Consider the following 20369-nt stretch of genomic DNA (forward strand, 5'->3'; position numbering starts at 1 on the left):
TACTTCCATCGCGATTGTCTCCTGTTTCACTTAACTTGCTCGACAAAGATGTCCCACTACACCGATCCGAGAAGTGTGGACTGGGAAAAGACTTATTAATACCGTCAGTTAACAGCATTTCAACTAATGGAACTGAACAAAGGAGCAAAACCCATACACTACTGTCCCAACCCATGTCGATGCATACTGGGCAAAAAACGAATTTGTCGAGCTTCCAATAATGAGATCACCATCTCACAACGACCTGCCGAAAGATACCTTGACACCGGCTAGAAATAGAAGGTCTAGTGACATGTTTGTGAATCCACCAAAAGACACTCCAGTTAAGACACCGGACCTTGTAACAATTATGTCAGCTATCACGGTGGGACTTGCTGTAAGGTTGTATGAGTCAATTAACGATACAATGAAGGACTCGCTCACACTAACAGCAATGACTAATACAAAAGTAACCTTCTTGGAGGGCTTCATTACAACTTTAGGCCAACAAAACATCGAGAAAGACAATGGGAACTAAAAATTGCTCGACTAGAAGCCCTAATCGGAACCAGAAATTCCCCTAATACTGCTCGAGGTTATCACGATTAACGATACAATGAAGGACTCGCTCACACTAACAGCAATGACTAATACAAAAGTAACCTTCTTGGAGGGCTTCATTACAACTTTAGGCCAACAAAACATCGAGAAAGACAATGGGAACTAAAAATTGCTCGACTAGAAGCCCTAATCGGAACCAGAAATTCCCCTAATACTGCTCGAGGTTATCAGTGAAGCTCCCAAACAGAATTTGCCCCTCCATTGGATACAAGCCTGTCAAAAATTGAAACTGAAAATGAAGCTCCTATTGGACAGACTCTGCGGCCAGACCTCAAACTCCAAAACAGCAAAACAAATAAAGAGACAGCAAAAGTCGCCACAATTTTTAAAATTGCAAAATCAGCTGTAACAGCACAAACTAAAGTAGCAACACCTTCAGTAGTGTCTCATGGATTTGTTTCTAGCAACATATCGCAGTCGGAGCAAACGATAATTGAACTAGACAACTCTCGTTCCAGTGAAGCAGAGTCGTTAGTGAACTCTTCACTTCTGGACTTAATGGTCCATTTGGACCAAGAAGGGGTTATTGAACCCCCTGATAACACTCAACAAAGCCTAGTTCTGAAGCCTAACGCTGGTGACAAAATTGTTTCTCATAAAGAAAACAAGAAATCAACCTTGGCCACAACCGTATCAGTAACACATCGAGTTGAAGCTGTTGTCCTGGAAGGGGAGAGTGGAGCATCGATTGAGATAAAATCTAATAGAACACAATCTAACCACAAGGAAACTCCAGAGTATCACAAAAACATCCCCGAGACGCGAAAAAAAAAAAACAGATCAAAGACTCAGCACGACCTAGGTCCACAGAAGACATAAAAACAAGATCCATCTGAATTTTTAAGATATAACAACTGATAGCTGGGACAAACTTCATAGTTTTAAACAGGAAGACGGTCTTGATTCTAACTAAAGTCCCAAACCTGAAAACGTTGAACACGTCACATTTCGTACTGATTGAGCCCTATCATATGGAAAAAAGAGCGAAAGGTACCTTCACGTTAAAAACGCAGCGATCCACGATCTAAAAGAAGATGTGAACTCGGTCTTGAAACAAATGGGTTTTGCCCTCGCAGAAATTCCATCGTCATTACCCCTTGCATCTAATACGCTTTCCTCAAGTAAAATGGCCGAAAAGGGTCCCGAATACCGACCTAAAACCGAAGATCTGAACAAAAACAAAAGAAGGGAGGCCTACAAAGAGGAAGGCGGAGTACGCCGTGGGAGATTTCAATCCAGATACTACCCAGTAAACGAGAGTACAAACTATACAAGACCACATCACGAAGAAAACCTAAGAAAACACTTAAGATCAGAGAAAAACTATAGATATGACCCTGCTACCAAAAACAAAGTTTAGGACAGGCGCAAACTAAAAAATGAGAGCCGTCAGGTCCATGGAGATGGTTGAAAAATGTGCTAAATCCAAATCCTTAAAATTAACAACGAAAAGGAGCAACTACAGCACCTCTCAACCAGCGACCCAAACTCCCGCTGGAGGATCTAACAAAAGCAACAACGATGTGCTCTTGGAACACGAGGGGACATGATAATTTGACCATACCAGACGCACTAGATCTAGCCCTATTTGATATAATATGTCTTCAGGAGACCTGGTTGATGGAAAAACCAGTGCTCGACGGATACGAAACCCACATTTCCCCTGCGTTAAAAGGCATTTTTGGCAGACCAACGTCAGGCCCCCTAACCGCAGTCCGGCTCGGCTTTGGTATCTCCATCAAAAAGAAGGTAGCTGAATCTTATGGCATCTTGGCACTTCAAATGGAGTGGCACCAGCCAAAGGAGGCTTCAAGGGGTAGAACTAAAACCAATTTAGCCATCTTAAACGTCTACTGGAACCCGCAAAGAACAAATAACATCGACTTCTGTGACTCTGTCGCGGAAATCTTAGACAAATGTACAACTGAAATGGCAACCGACCCCATCATCATTTGTGGGGACCTAAACGCTAAGTGTGATCAATCTTCCCGCACTACTCCTATTTCAGCATCCTCGGAACGGGGTGTGCTATGATCAGACCTCATGGACACCAGAAACTTCCATAATGTGGCAATAGCCCGAGGCCAGCTACCTGTTTTTCCTACATGGGAAAGAGCTGAAACTGCAGCGACGTTGGACCACATCTTCATCTCGCACTCCCTTCTACCTTTCGTAGATTTTTTTGAGGTCTAGAGAACGAAAGCCAGTGATCACAACTTACTGACAATGAGCTTCGAAACAACAACCATGTCCAAAGAAGCATACGCAGCTGACATAGAGTTGTCAATCAAGTCAACACAAATCAAATGGCAGAAAACATTAACAAAATCACAAAGAAATTCCACGAAGACAGTAGCAACATCACGGACCCGCATACTAGGCTGAATTACCTCCCCTTTTTCTTGATTCATAGGATAAAACAAGGTAAACGAATCTCAACAAAGGAAAATGGAGTTCACGAGTACGACATCCAACTAGTCATGAAAAGCAGAGAACTGCGTAAATTAAGGCGTATAGCTAGAACATCTGATAACGTGGAGCAAAAAGACATTTTAAATGCTGCAACAAATTCATATAGAACATGGTTGAAACACCACAAAGCTGTTATGTATCAAAATGATGCAGAGCAAATGCTCAAAACCTTAACTTCAAAAAATACAAGAGATTTCTGGGCCTTCATTAAGAATAACAGTGAGACGCATAATCAACTGACTAACGTCATACCAGAATTGACGTGTACAACCTTCTTTGCAACTCAATTCGCATTGCTTCCTCTATCTGCAACCAACTTCACACTCCCTATAGGAACCACCTGGGTAGATCTCGTAGAACAAGGAGATTTTGTCTACGATCTTGAAACTGAAAACATCAAGGGCCCCCGGTCCTGACGGCCTAACCAATATAGATTTAAAGCAACATCCACAGGAATGGTCGGTCCTAATAACAAAATTTTTCAAGCAATGCCAAGCCGCCAAACAAATCCCAAAGACTTGGACTGAAGCAGTGATAGTCCCTTTATTCAAAAGGGGAAATAGAGACAACCCGGCCAATTACCATCCCATAGCCCTCCTAGACATCATGGGCAAAATCTTTGCCACCCTTCTCTTAACTAGATTCCACAGATGTGCAAGAACATCACCATGCCTAGATCAACTACAAACGGGCTTCGTCAAGAACGCGAGCACCAGTATCAACATTATGATCTTGAATATCATAAAAGAAAATGTAAAGAATGGTGCGCCGAAAGTATATATAGCATTCATAGACTCGTCGCAAGCTTTTGACAAAATCAGTCGTCAAAAGCTTTGGTCCAAACTTACCAACTGGAATTGCCCTTTGGAAATCCTAGAGCCCGTGATCGCACTTCACACCAATACAAAAATCAGAGTCCGTCTAAACAGGCAAGGCATGCTGTCGGACCAGTTTACGTCGGAACGCGGTGTGAAACAAGGATGTCCGCTTGCTCCGGCTCTCTTTATTGCCTTTTTAGGAGATACACACCAACCATCGGTCAGATCGTTTCCACCTAAAGTTGGCAACAACTCAATATCTAGATTCTTCTACGCGGATGACTTGATCCTGATGGACCAAACACAAATAGGCCTCCAGTGCCAATTAACCAACTTGGCCGAATGCATACACGAAAACGATCTTGAGATCAACACTGCAAAATCCAAAATCTTGATCATGGGGAAAAATCGACCAAAAATGACAGTAAACAGCAGCTGGTTACTGAACAACATGAAGATAGAGACTGTCACCAACATAAAATATTTAGGAATAATGATTGACTCAACAAGATCGGAAAAGTCAACGCACCTGGCTCTATGGAGTAAAATGAAATCATTGACAGTCCAGACAAGGCTAGTGGACCGCAAATACAGGAAATGTTCCCTACTACCTGCAATTCAATTTTACAAACAAAAAGTTGTACCATCTGTAATCTATAGAATGGACGTGGCCCTAAATATTCAGGAAACTATATGGCCGAAATTGGAAGGTGTCTTTGGAAAGCTGTATTGGGGCTTCCCAAATCAACATCAATCTCAGCTATTAGACGTGAACTAGGTCTATTATTGTTGGCAGCGTCGGTTGAACAAAGTCAGATGAGACTCCTGCAGAAAATCATCGCGCCCGATACACTGTCGATCTACAAAATGATCCAGGAGGAACTCAGCCAAGGACGCTGTAAAGCCTTGAACAGGTGGGAACAGAAGCTCATAAAGAAGCTTACAGATTTGGCCAGCAACGCTTGACGGTCTATTGCAAAATCCTGAAAAGATAAAAACCAAAATAGCTCAAGAAGAATGGATTCATACCTGTGAAATAGCAACGGCCAACAAACTATTACGCCATCTACCACCAACGACAAACAAGTTGAGATTACCACTGAATTATTGTATAAAATTCCCTAATAAGAGACTGCAAATAACTTATGAAAATGAGACTAAACCAAATGCCAACTCAAGAAATCAGAGCTATCTGCTCCGAACTACTTCCAAAAACCTGCAGACTATGTGCAGATGCTGAATCGGTGGAAACCGCAAGACATTTACTATTGAATTGCGCTAAAACAGCTCACTTGAGGCAAGCTTTCTTGGTACCCTTAATGTATGATGCCACACTTCGTGAGGAGGACACCTGGTGGTGCCGTCTGGTCGCTGGTGAAAAAACAAAATGGTCAACGGCGGCAGTTAGTATACTAGAAGCCGCATTGAAATTGGCAACAGAGACTGCAAATCCAGCCAGTATTAACTAATAGAGATCTATTTTTGGAAAATGTTACGATCTTTTACATCTGTTTTCTGCCTCTTCTTCTTCATTTCTTTTATCTCGCTTCATTTTCTTCTCTACTTTTTCTTACGAAATGACTTCTTGTAAAAGTCAAAATTTTGTTTTGATTATAAACAATAAAAAAAAATTTATTAATAATAAAGGCTTTCCAGCTTTCTGTGCCGTTCGATTTTTTTTCTCCCATTATGGACATTGCACATTGTCCCCGTCCATAGGGTCCCACTACATTTCCTCCTATTGAATAACATTTTTACTGAAAATGTTAAATATTACAACTTTGGTTTATCCAAAGGTTGCGTATTAATAGATGTTTTATTTCCCCTTTCCCCCTCAGATACTTCCTTCCCTATTGTGATTGTCACGGATTACAGCTGCCGAGTCACAGCTTTTTTAACCGTCAAATGCAACAGTTCATCACCGGTTGTCTGTGAGTTATAATTCACTGGGATTACCGTGTCGGACCTCTGTGTCCTTATGCTGCTGTCGCTATAAGCAGTAACATTCCATCCTTTCTGTGGTGTAGATCACAGCAGTTCACGTCGTCTTGCACATCAATGTGGGAGGAAAAAGACTACTGTGGCGGCAACGCTTACTTTCTGTGTGTGAAAAAAACCAACGTGGCCATTAACATTTTCATTGTTGACCAAAGAGACAATCTTACTACTTCTATGGAAATGTGAATAGGGCGATCATTTTGCACAGTTCATTGTGAAACACAACTACTTTACTAATTGCATAGGGCAATGATTTCGCTCAGTGTATTGTGAAATAAAACTACTGTACTAATTCTTAAATGTTAGTGTTTTCTTTACAAATCTACTCTCTGTTTTCACAATGTGGCATGCTACGTTGCAGGTCGTAATGTGTTCTTTTGTAGGTGCTACATCACGGCACGTACGTCCATATGGACACTTTTGTTTAAGCTGCCAAGGAAAGTTATGGAGAAAAGTACTGCATACCACTTGCTTTGGCTACGGGAGGGTCAAGCCCATCTCATAAGCTTTAGTGCCGTCAGGCCAATTTCTGTCACCGTCAGGCCAATTTCTGTCACCCAGAAAAAACATCACATGTCTGCCTCACTTATTTTGGTGCATTGAAAAATCTAGGCCAGGTGGTTTTATTCATTGACAATCACAATATAAAAATTGAAAAGGTGCTGTATATCAAAACGGTAACCTTGTCGTGTGTTCTAAAAGTACTTTCCTTGGGGTCTGGTCTGAGCTCATGATGCACATGCATGGGGCAATAGCAAGCCTCAAACACACAATTAATTTGTATACAGGAAGATAAACTTTCTGATGATGCTGTTTTTTTCTTCCTTACTTGAGTTTCCCTGTATGCGCCTCTGATTTATATGCATTGGGTCTTCATATGTATTGTTTGTACTAGCACAAGTGTGTATTAAGCCTTGAATTGTTAGCTAGTTATTACATGTTTAACATTACACAATCACCCCTGACATCTTGCTACCAACATAATATGTCATCAGTTATGTCATATTTGTGATGTCATTTTTGATCATATATATATATAGGGCAGGGAACGAAAACAAAGGGGCTAAACATGTGATGTCATCAGTGACATTTGAGATGACATCTTTCATGTTCTGGGTGTTAGTGTTAGCAGTGCACAGTGGTGATGGCAAGTATGGGGGCTCAGTCCACCATATCTGGCGAATTTCAGGGGTTTTTCGGTTTTAATTTGAACCATAATGGGGAGGGCGAACATTTATTTTTTAGTGAAGTGCACAGGTTTTTCGTAGGGCAACTTAACCATAACGTCCCCTCAACAAAGTTTTTTTTGTAGTGAATATATATATATGTAAAATTGCTTTATACCACGGTATAAAGTTAAACGGAGTGCACTCTGAAAAGCAGTCCAGTGAGACTGTGCCACACCAAACAGAGTCCAAGAGCCAAGAGTCTCCAAGCAGCCAAAAATATACTTTTATTAGATAAATGCCATGGACAAAAGAAGGGTAACACGAAAACGACGCGTTTCGCGGCAAACTGGCCGCTTGTTCGCATTTCGATATATATATATACTGATCCATGTAGCGAGTCAGACCAGTGGCTGTGCAGTGTTGTTTCTGTAAGAGCCTCCCCCTGCGGGTGAGATCGGTGGGTGGGCACATGGGCAGCAGTGTCTGGTTCCCCCATGGTAACTTACTGGTTGGGGAACGACGGTAGGGTGGGACAATTCACTGCTAGTTGGGGCTGGGCAGTGTGGGCGGGGGAGCAGGTGGGGTGTTCTGGGGATTCTGCAGGGTTGGGGCTGGCGGAGGGGGTTGGGGAACTTGGGTGTTATTTCAAAATGATTCATGTCTCTTACGTTCAGACAGCAGCTGGTGTGAGATAGGAGTGAGTGCGACAGCAGGGCTGAGCTACTCGAAACGATTCTGGGTCCATGGCAAGCTTTAAGGTGATCAGCTGGAATGTACAGGGACTTAATAACCAGCGGAAGGGCCGTAAGGTGATCCAGTACTGTGAGTGGCACACTGCTAAGGTAGCCCTTTTACAACAAACCCACTTGGTAGGAAGGGGGAATGAGGGAGTCGCTAGGTCCTGGGGGGACTGTAAACATTACACCTCCTACGCCACATAACCGGCTGGGGTTATGAGACTTGTGCACAAGTCAGTCAGATTCTGCACTAAGGAAACAGTGATTGACCCAGAGGGGAGGTATGTGATTGTCTAGGGATGCTGGGGATCCACACTGATGAAGTTTGTTAATATATATGCAGGCCAAACGTGGACAACCCCTCTTTGAGTCCTTACTCTGTAGATGCTATAAGTACCTCCACACCAACATTGTATGGGTGGGAGATCTTAATATCGCTTTAGACCCGGAAGAAGACAGGGCAGTTGGGGGTGCACGCTCGCAATTCCGGGCAGAGGTGCAGAGAAGCCAGCACAAGTTGGATTTGGGGGATGTATGGAGGTTGCTAAGACCGGAAGAGAGGGGATACTCGTTCCACTCGTCGGTCAATGGTACCTACGCACATCTGGATTATATCTTGGCAATCCCGGCCCTCGTACATAGAACAACTGGCTGCGTACTTCTCCCCAGAACGCTGTCCAATCATTCGCCAGTGCTCTGGTCCCTGAACCCGCGTCTGGAAGGGGTTTCTTGACCCTTCTGGAGATTTAAAGCCATGGCCCTGTCGGACCTGGTAATTAAACCGCACTGGACCACTTTAATAATCTCAACGAGCACGAAGTCAAATACCTGGCACGCCTGGCCATGGGCCAGCAGTATGGGGAGGAGGGCAAGCGGGGTAAATTACTAGCAACAATGATCAGACGTGAAAGAGGGAAAACGGACATTGCCGCCGTGCGGACAGCAGGTGGCAATGTGGTAGTAAAGCCAGAGGATATACTGGATGCCTTGCCCCACTACTATGAGCGGTTATACGCATCTACAGGCTCAACACTGGCTCTAGACCTGGAGGGATATGCGAGGGAAGCGTCCATGCCGGTACCGCAGCGGGGTGCGCTTGAAGCACTAGCTGAACCCATTACGGTAAATGACATCCTGCTTACAATACAAACTTACCCTTCACCAAAGCGCTCGGCACGTATGGAATAATGACCAAATTCCATAAAGAGCTTGGCCCCAAGGTAGCTCAGCATCGGCTGTCGGTGTGGGAGGAGGGGGTGAATGTGGGTCGGCTCCCCCCAACTATGCGGGAGGCTGTGGTCACGCTGATCCTAAACCAGAGAAGGAACCCCTGGATTGTTCCTCATATCGCCCCATCTCCCTGCTGAACCTAGATACTAAAATCTTTGCTACAGTGTTGGCAGACCGGTTGCTCCGTAACCTCGAGCATTATCCATACAGACAAATCTGGCTTTATACCCAGAAGGTCGATCTCACTTAACCAGTGTAGGCTATTTGCAATCCTGGTTCAGAGCGACCCCAAAGTGCAGGCAGTGGTGGCGCTACTCGGCATAGAAAAGGTTTTTTGAGGTGCTCAGACAGGTGGGCATCCCAGAGTACTATCTGAAGGCAGTGTGCCTGCTGTATGCTGGGGCAAACGCTCTAATCGGGCTTGGCGGCATGCGTTCTCAGGCTTTCGACTTGGCTCGAGGGACCAGATAGGGATGTCCACAGTCGCCATTACTCTTTGAAATTGCGTGCTAGCCGCTCGCGGCCCGGCTTTGGAAATTCCACAGGGCATGAGACCTGGCATTGGGAGGGGCCAGCGAGTTGGTGTCACTGTATGCGGATGATACTGTCCTACATTTCAAAGACCCTGCATCCTATTTGCGACTGCTATCACAAGAGGTTGCAAGGTTTGGGCAGTCCTCGGGACTTAAGGTTAATTGGTCAAAGTCTATTTTATTTCCGCTAAATGAGGCAACAGTTGAGCCCCTAAGCACTGAAGGGCACAGATGGGAACAGAAATCGTTTAGGTATCTGGGAGTACAGGTCAGTCGCGACACCTAAACTTTTCTAGAAGAGAACCAAATGGCGTACATGAACACTCTGAAGCCCAGGTTGGAGTGGTGGTGTAAACTTCCCCTTTCATTGCTGGGCAGGCTAGCAATTGCTAAAATGCTGGTGGTCCCCAAGCTACTTTACATTTTCCAGAACATCCCGGTGTGGCCAGGAGTAGGGGTGTCACGGTATTAGTTTTATGACGGTACGATAACCTTCTTGCAAAATGACGGTATATCATGGTTATCGCGGTATAGCAGGTGGAGTTAACCAATCTTAACAAATATTTTATAAAAAGGTCATAAATTGTCAGATTTATCATCACAAACAAAACCCGGCACCCAGAGTCAGATTTGGGCTTTTCAACATACTTTTCACTGAAATGCCACCCCTTGCTTCCGCCAAACACAAACATGTGTGGAGAGGAGGAGGGGGAGAGCCCTGCTGCGACTGGCAAAGCAAACTGAATAGCTTTTCTTAAGTGGTCATTTAGGCTTTTAGCTCCCCCACTGGCTACTGGTGAAGATGAACATGTTGCCATATTTATAACATGCATGCCCCAGATCAATGGAGGCTGATGGTAGTATAAGCTTGTGCGCATACTCACACACGCACACGCATGCTCTCTTTACGTTACAGCCTTTAGTTTACTTGTGGGCCAAAAGGTGTTCAGTAATCAAGGACATGTCACCCTTTGGTATGGCAGCAGGGAATACCCACAGAGATGAGTGAATTTCGCAGTGTGACTTATCATATGTTAATTAGAACCAGGGACATCCCCCATTGTCATACGTTTAGCAAACATTATACATTATAAATATATAAACCCCAAAGCAGCCAACCCAAAGTAAACCCTTTTCCTTCTTAGCACTGTATTTATTCTTCCTATTGCTAACATATTGATTTTGTGTCAGACACGTGTAGTTTATGGAATGGCATTAAAAACTGCTCCAACTGAAACTACTTGGCAGATGGCACATCCAACAGTGCAAGACCAAGACTGCGCAGCACTTGCTTACTGCAGCTTTCCAAATCAGATTGAAAAGCACACTTAACGGTATACACGGTATGCCGGTATGAACAATGCGACGGTTATCATTGTTCAATTGAGTGGTTCGCGGTATCTTTAACGGTATACCGTTATACCGTTACATCCCTAGCCAGGAGTCAGTTACTTTGCAGAGGTGAAAGCACAGCTGGTCAGGCTCACCTGGCACCAGCGAATCCTGCGTGTTGGGTGGGATACCGTGGTTCTCCCCTGGGAAAGTGGAGATGTTGGTGCACCGGACGTTGAATTGTATTTCCTTCCGGCACAACTACACTTCACACCCTTCTGGATGCCGGGGGCCCAATTTTATCCACACGTGCCCATAGAAAGATGCTTGGTGCATCGGTTCACTCTGCAGGCAGTCTTGGTGTCTAGGAGAAAGCCGGACAAATATAAATTTGTCCAAGTAGCAGGCCCAGTACACGCGTGGAAACGGGTCCTTCAAATTCCCTTTGACCCAGGGCTTCAGTTGTGGCACATAGAGTGCCTGCCGCCAACATGCAACAAAGCCATTGTCGTGGAGGGGAGTCGGGATTGAACACTTGTCAGACCTATATCCGGGGGGAACGTTCATTTCTCAGGAGCTATTCTCGGAAAAATGGGAGGGGGTTCCGACGCACACTGCAGTATTTCAGAATCTGTGCTGCCTTTAAGGAGTCGTCCCCATCGTTCCCTGGCATGCCACCTGCAATCCCTGTGTATTGTACAGGCTAATCCAACGTGACTCCCCCAGGGAGACCATGACGTGTAGGCAGAGATGGGAGGAGGAAGCGGGGGCCCCCTTCAAGCACAAACAATGGGCACTGCTTTGTGAGCGTACACATAGTGGGTCAATCAATACTCACCTACAGTTGATTATATTTAAGACCTTACATAGAGTGTACCTATCCCCAGATCGCAGACACCTGTTTGATAGCACCAGGAGGGATAGCTGTCTGAAATGAAATACTGTACCACCAGACTTTCTCCATATGATGTGGGCCTGCCCCAAGCTGAGAGACTTCTGGGAAGGGGTGGGCGAGGTTGTTTCCAAAATGTTGGGTGTAACGTACCTTGTGAACTCATCTGTTGTATGTTTTGTTGGTTTCCTGTTATCCCCGAACAAAGCTGGAAGCGTCTCACGACATGCATGATTGTTGCTAGTTGCTGTATCCTGATGAAATGGACTGGCTCATCCTCCCCGGGCATAAGGACGTGGCTCAAGGATTTGATTTGGCTTAGTGACACTGACAAAGAATATGGCTATTTATGCGGCCAGCAGAACAGGCCGAGGAGTATATGGGGTCCCTTCGCAACCTACCTAATATCCCGTTCCCGGACTCTGTCACCTAAGTTATGGAGCCTAAACCCCTGAGAAGCAGACTAGCCCCTATTGCATGCAGGGATTCGCACCACTGTGTCGAAGGATGATCTATGGTAATGCATTGCCCTTCTATGCCACCTCCTCCCGGGGAAGACTTGCTGACAGCTTGCTACCGAATTAGATATGCTATGTTATTGTTATTGTGCCTCACTCTGATACTGTATTGTTGAAACACCTTGAAACGTGAACCAATCATTAAAGAAAGTTAAAAAAATTATTTTAAAAAAAATCAACAGTGACCTTTAGGATGTGGGATTTGTAGGACTAAACACCTCTTATCACCAAGAGAAACTAGGGCATGGGTTTGCAACCTGAGGCTCTGAAGATGTTTTTGAATACAAGCCCAAGATTGTACAAACGGCTCCCTTTACTCACTGAGTTCAATGCTTAGTTGGTTGGAAATTGTAGGCTAAAAGTAGAGATGCACAGCTGTTGACAGTGGCTACAGTTCAGTCAGAGTCTTGTACTCTGCTCCCAATACCATCATACAATAGAGATAAAGTGCAAACACTGAAACAAAAACAAACAAAGAAGTCATTCACTCTCAGAAGATTGCTAAGAAACAACACACAGCTAGGTCAAAGATGCAAGGAGCTCAAACAGATCCCAGGATGGTGTGTATTGAGCAGGGAGGGGCAGATAATGCGTGGGAATGACCATAAGGATTTTTTAAAAAAATTTTTTATATAGCACCAAACACTGCAGGCATCAGGGCGCAATAAACATAGACACGCAGACAATATCACTAGGGCCAGGCAGGACATAAACAGTTAAAAGGCTGCGGTAAGATAGGCAGATGGAGGATTTCAGTTGCTTCCTAAACGCTAAGTGGCATTTCTCTGCGCGCAACATCTGAGGGAGTGTGTTCCATGCCTGAGGCGTCAGCACTTCGAAAGAGCGCCCCCATCCTCTGAATTTCTTTTGCTTGTGGTACTTCCAGTTGTCCTTGGGTACCTGATTGTAGGTGCCTGGAAGGACTATATGGGGATATGCGTTTCTTAAGATAACTGGGAGCTTTTCCGTATATGCATTGGTGACTCACAGAGAGAATCCTGAAACTTGCTCTGGCTGACACTGGTAGCCAGTGTAATCTTCTTGCTCCACAGATATGATCCCTCTTAGGAATATCAAAAATGATCTCCACTGCTTCATTTTGAATCATCTGTAGATTAATGTTACATTGTTAATCTGCCCCGAGAAGAAGCGCGTTACAGTAGTCAGCCTTGTCATGATGATGACTGGGACATGTACTTCACGTTTATTTTGTGATATGAAGGGTTTGGCGAGTCTTAGCACTCTAAGGTGGTAAAGCGAGGTGCTAACAACACCATGCACATGGCCCTTAGAACTGAGGGAAGCTTCAATATAAATGCCAAGTGTTTGACTTTCTCAAGGATGTCTATACAGTTTCCTTCCAGAGTCCTGGATTTGTATTTAGGGCTTAGTTTAGCCCTTGCTTGCGTAGATCCAAAGATCATAGGTTCTGTCTTCGCAGGATTGAGCCACATCCAATTCCTGCACATCCACTCTTTTATCGAGTCAGAGATGTAGTTGACCAGCTCCAAATCACTCTTTTGATCCCTCAATAGCCCGACCACTAGCTGGGTGTCGTCAGAACAGTTAGCAAAGTACACACCCATGCTGGATAACAAGTCACAAAATGATTTCATACATGGGTTGAAGAGAGCAAGTGATAAACAAGCTCCCTGTGGGACACCGTATAGTATTTTCTCTGAATCGGAGCATACTCGCCCCAACTCTAGATTCCCTGTTGCTCAAGAAGGACTGGATCCAATCTCTGGCCTCTTTAGAGCATTTCCCAGTCATGATCAAGACGTCTAGTAAGCGATCATGATCAAGCAAATCAAATGCAGCAGATAAGTCTTAAAGTTCCAAGAAGTTGAGCATGTGCAACTGCTGGTTCAATAGGGCGCTTTCTGTACCATGAGGACGAAAACCTGATTGCATGGGGTGTAGAATGCTCATCTGTTCCAAGTGTTGTTGTTATTGGGCAGAAGCGACTTTGTCAACCACCTTTAAGAGAAAGAGTGAATTTGTAATGGGACGTAGATTGTAGGGATCCTTTAGGTTAAGGTTCGGTTTCTTTAACAGGGATGTAATTGCTACCTGTTTAATTGAGTGCGGGGCCACACCGTGATAAAAAGAGGAGCTAACAAATCGAACCAAAAAAGGAGCAAAAATCTTAGCGTTGCTTAAGACGAATTTAGCGGCAGAATTTCTCTATGACAGGAGGTAGGACAGATATTTTCAAGGAAAGCACACATATCAGTGATTGCTATTGGTTGGAATTGAAAGGAGCCCGCAGGTTCCTCTCTTTTTTCAGGATTAGGGTTTCTGCCTCTTCATTCTCTGGTATTTCCGAAATGTTAGCCCTAGCTAAAGTGATTTATTTTTGCAAACGCTTGTTGTACCTCGTTGCAATCTTCTCTAGACGTTTTATAGGCCTTTGGTTGAAGTAGAGGTTTTTCCAAGTTGCAATATATTTCAAACAGTTTTTTGGGTTTATTCTCTGCTTTTTCTATTTCTTTATTGCAGAATGATTGTTTTGCTTCTAGAATGTTCTTTTTGTATCTTGTTTGTAGCATTTTCCAAGATGTCTTATTTTCTTCCGTTTGATTTTTTTCCCAAAGGCGTTCTGTTTGCCTTTTGTTCCTTTTCAGTGATATCAAGTCATTTGAGAACCATACTTGCTTGCAGTTTTTGTCACTGACCATCTTGTTTTTCATTGGGGCATCACTGTCTAGAAGGTTGGTTAATTGTTTATTGTATGTATTAGCTAGAGCTAGAGCTTCTGGGGGGCCTATGTCCGAGGTAGTCTCCATTACCCGTGCTAATCATTGAAGCAGGTCGTTAGAGACAATCCTTTTTCAGATTCCTATTGATGACTGTTTTAGGTAGATTGTGGGTCTTACTGGCATTGTTAGGATATTGAATAGGTCCTTCTACGAACAGGTGATCCGACCAAACACGTGGTCTAGTCTTGGTGATGTTCAAAGTAATATCCCTGCAAGCAATCCAATCCAGGATGTTTCCCCTGCATGTGTGGGTTCTGTATTTAGCAAGTGAAAGTTTTGATTTTCTAGATGTTTTACCAGTTCTTTAGCATCCTTGTCTTCGGGATTGGCCAACTATCCGTTCAAGTCTCTTAGCAGGATGGTGGTACTGTTGGGTTTATTCCGAGGAGCCAGGATATGTATTAGTTCTTCATTAAACTCTAACATCCTAACTGGTGGTTGATATATCAGGATGAAGTTAACGCAGAAGTTAGCGTTTGGGAGGAATTTAAGATGAATGATCTCACTTCCTGCACAAACAATGGGTTCCTCAAAGATTTCTGATTTGGCCAGGAGAGCCACCCCTCCGCCTATCCCTTGCTCGTGGTACTTACCATAAAAGCTGTAGCCAGATGGAATAGCTAGACTAACATTCGGACCACTAGAGTCCTTGAGCCAGGTTTTCGTTATACACATGACATCAGGTTTCTATCTGTATATAGTCATGCACATTAATTGCATGTTTGCTCAAAGAGCTAGTGTTAAGTAGGGACAACTTAATAGTGGGCCTGTCCTGGATAAAGTGTTCTTTCGGGTGAGAAGATGAGGACTTATCCCCCTCCCCATTATCATTATCAATCTAGGACGTTATGATTGTAAGGTGCTGTGGTTCTAAAGAAACCTTCGTTTTGCGACACCTGCTATTATTAAGTAAGTCTGTAGTTACAGCCACTAGAGGCTGTACTTGGGACTTGGGATTAGCATGGCCATGGATGGTGAAGGGTTGGGTAATATTCCAACAACACCCACAAGCTGCGTGTCCCTCCCACATTCCTTCTAGAACCTATTTGAATGTATTTGTGGGATTTGTAAAGTATAAACCTGGCTGGGATAGGAAGCCACTGAGCACTCTACTGAGCAGAGGGAGTTACACGTAATTATGTCGGGCGCAGAGGAGATGCCATGGCTAGGAGGAGCAGGGTAGTGATAGGGAAAGAACTGATGTTGAGTGGAGTGATCAGCAATTGGCAAGATGTTCCTTGATGATTGGGGTCTCGTGGCCCTGTCGTATCAGCCTGGGTAGCTTGTTCCAAAGACAGATTGCATGGCATTAAAAGGCATGTTTCCATATTTCTCCCTCTTTCAGCTCCCTGTTCCCAACCTGTCGAGGCGGCTTCTGGTGATGCGCTGGCCTTCATAGGTGCTGAGTTTCTAGACCTGGTTTGCAGGGGACGCAGGCTGCCTTGAACAGGATGCGTGCATGAAGGGGTAGCCAGCACAGCTCCTCAAGGTTGGGGTGATGTGGTCACATTTTCTTAGTCCTGTGATGTAGTGCTTTCAAAGGGCAAAAGGGGCATCTTGGACGCCCACAAGTAGGGCATTGCCACCGTCCAGGTGGGGATGACCAAAGCTTGGAAAAACATTTGGAGACTTGTGTCAGGGATGCAAGACTTAAATTGGCGAAGGAGCACAGGCTGCGGTCAGGCTGCTTGGATCTTCACAGCAATGTATCTTTAGAATGAGAGGTTGCAGTCTATGGTGAAGCTGAGAGATGTTGCACTGCATTAGAGTTGAGGGGTGACATCATCAAGCTTCATGGCAGTCAGCCGATTCTGCACTTGCACATACTTTGTGTGGCTTCCTAGGAGAATGCATCCAGGAATGGATAAAGGACTGGCAGTGCCAGTTCATGGATGCCTTTGCTCTTTAGATAAAACTGTGAGACATCTGCGTATTGGTGTATGATGAAGTCAGTGTTGACAAGGAGTAGAGAAGAAGACAGGTGACAAAAGTGGACGGCTGTTCACTGGCCGGTGCTGGGATCTGTTGGGCCCATCTGGGTGAGTTGGTCTCTATTGAAAACGTTTGAGGCAAACCACTGTAAGACTGTTCCATCAAGGCCCAAAAGTGTAGCAAGGATCTTGAGGAGCTTCATGGTCACAAATATCAAAGGTGGCACAGAGGACAAGCATGACAAGTAGGCAGGGGTCTCCTTTGTCCAGGAGGTATAGCGTGTCGTCAATAACGTGTATAGTGGCGGTCTATGAGCTGCATCATGGTCTGGAATCAGATTGATAGTCAAGTAGCCGGATGTGCCGATAGCTTCTTTCGTGCAAGCAGATGGCAACTTTCTTATTACTCACTTTGCTGATGAATTGTAGATGTGTGATAGGGTGATATTTGGTTGTACTGCTATGACAATAGCTTCAGCTCAGGCCGCAGGCTCCCAGGCCTGAGCCGTGACCACTAAAAAGCCACAGCTCAGGCTTGGGAGGGGGACATGATATTACAAATAGAACTAGAATAAATATTGTACAGCTGCTGCTTACCTCAGGGTCTGCATTTTGCATTTTGGATGGCGTAGTCCTTCGCACAGCTGTATCATTCCAGAATCTCCCAGGCTATCATGATACAGCTGGATCTCTGTGAGAAACTGGCTTGTACTTAAAACAGAGGCAAGTTCTGAACAGCTGGAACCAGTAAGCGAGCAGCTAGCCACCCTGAAGGGATGTGATGAAGAAAAAAGAATAAATTACATTAGAAATGCAAGTTTACAAACAGTAGTGAATACATTTTGTTTTGTGTTTTCTGGCAGCAGAATGTCATAGGTCCGGTACATCCCAATGTTATAAACATGTTCTAAAAACGGTATGAAAGGGACACAGACTTATCAAAAATAAAATCTTATCAAAGATTTCTTTCTGTCATTTACCCAGTTTAATGTTATTTCCAGGTTTTATTGTTGGTTTATGCAAGCATTTGCCTACCCAGGCTCCCCTCATTTTGTAAAATGCCTTGAACACCTGAAACAGGAAGTGACATCTGAAGAAGAGAGGAAGTGAAACTTGCTTTACCTTTGTGCACATCATTTAGATGCCTGGATATGGGAGAGCACAAAGGGACGACGTAATGGCGTGAAGATGTACACAAGGATATCTGAGCAGAGCAACCACTTGTTGTGACTTACAGTAATGTCTGTATTCTGCAGCCTGGGTGTTTCAGTCCTGTGCACAGTTGCCTGAAGCCGCAATCCCCCAGGTCATTCCAACTCAGGTTCAGCTCAGTGAGGGAGCGATTAACGGTGAGGACGCTGGCCAGATCCGAGCAGCACGCAGCTGTAAGGGAGCAGGAAGCAATCCTGCGGCAAACAGATATCAGAATCCAAGTGCCATACATCGCAAGATACTCATAGACACAGAGATCATCAAGGAAGGTGAACATTGCCAGACCTCTCTAGAGCACCAGGTTCCCTACCTCCTGCTCAGTCAATCAATCGCCAGCTTCCAGATGACTCACCTTGGCCTGTTCCAGTGTCACCATTACCTCCAGAGTTTTGGTGTACAATTACTTTGGCAGAATGCATGTATTATAAATATGAATCATGTGTTTGTATTAGGGGTTTAAACAGTGCCCTGAGCCAGGAAGCAAGATGGGGATGTACATGACACTCATGGCTTGCTCAGTTCCTCAGTGCATTGGTGATGATGCCTTGGGAAAGGAAGGCATTGGTTTTCTTGGACAGAGGAATGCCTTGGGAAAGGAAGGCATTGGTTTTCTTGGACAGAGGGATGAGAGGTCATCTGGAGCAGTGTTCGATCTTGGTATGGCCACGTTGGGGGTGGGTGAGAAGTTCTGGTGATGTTGATTTGGTCTCTGGTCTTGAACATTTCTGTGCATTTCGTTGAGTTGGTGACTGGGGCATTTGAGAGGAGGTAAATACTCTGTTTTCAGTTTTACGAAGTGATCATATCAGTGGACTTTGCTTGCAACATTCTTTCTCCTATTTGTGAATGAGGAGTTTCTTGGTGGTGGCTTTCTGTGCGTTCCAAGGTGTGGGTGCTTAAGCTTGTGGTTTTCAGAGTGTGGTTGATTGTATGCACAGGTTGTGTTGACATTTTTGATGAAGATGGGGCAGTGAGGCCAGGTGTTGCTTAAGTGCTTTGACGGAGAAGTGCTTGAAGAGGCGCCATTGTTTTATTGCTGGATTGGGGTGAATGAAGTGGGTAAGGTGTGATGTGATGGATGTTGTTGGGTTGGAAAATGTCCTCTTCAGTCCCATAACGGGAATGTGGTGGTGCAAACATGCAAGTTGGGATGTGTGACCCTCCCATGTGTATTGGCCTTTTAAGGGGATGTGCCCCTTCCATGGTGCTGGGCCCCCCACCACCAGCGAGGCCAGACGTGTGACTGCCGCCAGCCTCACAATTCAAGTGTGAGGCTGGAAAAGAGCCAGTTGTTTATAAGGGCTGTAACCCCAGTGTCACGCTACGGATCCTAGCTAGACAGTGAAATATCACGAAAGACACAAGGCTGTCCCTCTCACAGCACTGCCTTAAGGCTCTGGTGTTAGCAACAAACAAAGTATTGGCACTACAAGAATCCTCACTCTACGGAAAAAGAAGGAACATTCATACTTTGTTGAGCAGTGAACGAGGTAAGCCGCATCAAAACTTGTAAAACACACCTTATGGCAAAATGTATAACACATGTGTGGCAAAAGGTAAGAAAAAGAAAATGTATATGTGTTTACATTGGTCAAGTTACTTTTCTTAATGTAAGAGGGTCTAGCTACACACAAATGTGTGGTGGGGGGGATTCCAAAGTGGAATATACAAACAACTATATTGTTCTATCAATGACTTATTAAACTGCAGATTATTGTGAGATATTTTTTTGGCCCCAGACATAACTCCCTTATTTTGATTAGTGGGTTGTACATTTTGGCCAACACCTGTAAATATTGTGCTTAGTTTAAAAAAATGGAAACACAAAATCCTTCTAGGATGTAATATGGGAGTAGAATAGGCCCTTATAGCACCACCTAGTAGCCACCCCTGTATAGGTCAGAGGCACACAGCAATGCACTGTGGGCATGCACCCTTGCATGAAAGTGTTGTCAGTCATTGGTTGATATGGCAGCACTACTTCGTGCTTTAGAAGCTCCAGATCCACATCTCTCAAGGAAGTTGGGGGCCGTCACAGTGAAATAGTTGACACCCTTTTGATTGGTTTACCCTGTATGACAATGCATTACTTACCGTAAAAGCATTTCTGATGGTTGTATCTGCTTAGATTCACATGCTATGCATAGTCCGACATCCAGTGGTCA

General features: G+C 44.5%; 1 protein-coding gene across 1 annotated transcript in view; it reads right to left on the reverse strand.

The window, feature by feature from the left end:
- LOC138452535 (NACHT, LRR and PYD domains-containing protein 3-like) overlaps positions 1-18886 on the reverse strand; it is a 63562-nt gene extending 44676 nt beyond the window's left edge. The window contains exons 1-2 of the mRNA XM_069604982.1: positions 18228-18886; positions 17590-17760 (exon numbers count right to left, since the gene is read on the reverse strand). Of these exons, the coding sequence (XP_069461083.1) occupies positions 17590-17760; positions 18228-18481 (425 nt within the window). The 5' untranslated portion in view covers positions 18482-18886. The remainder of the gene's footprint in view (positions 1-17589; positions 17761-18227) is intronic.
- Between the last annotated feature and the right edge of the window lie 1483 nt (positions 18887-20369).

Source organism: Ambystoma mexicanum, chromosome 4p (assembly GCF_040938575.1).
Source record: "Ambystoma mexicanum isolate Mex_15411 chromosome 4p, UKY_AmexF1_1, whole genome shotgun sequence".
NCBI classification, from domain to species: domain Eukaryota; kingdom Metazoa; phylum Chordata; class Amphibia; order Caudata; family Ambystomatidae; genus Ambystoma; species Ambystoma mexicanum.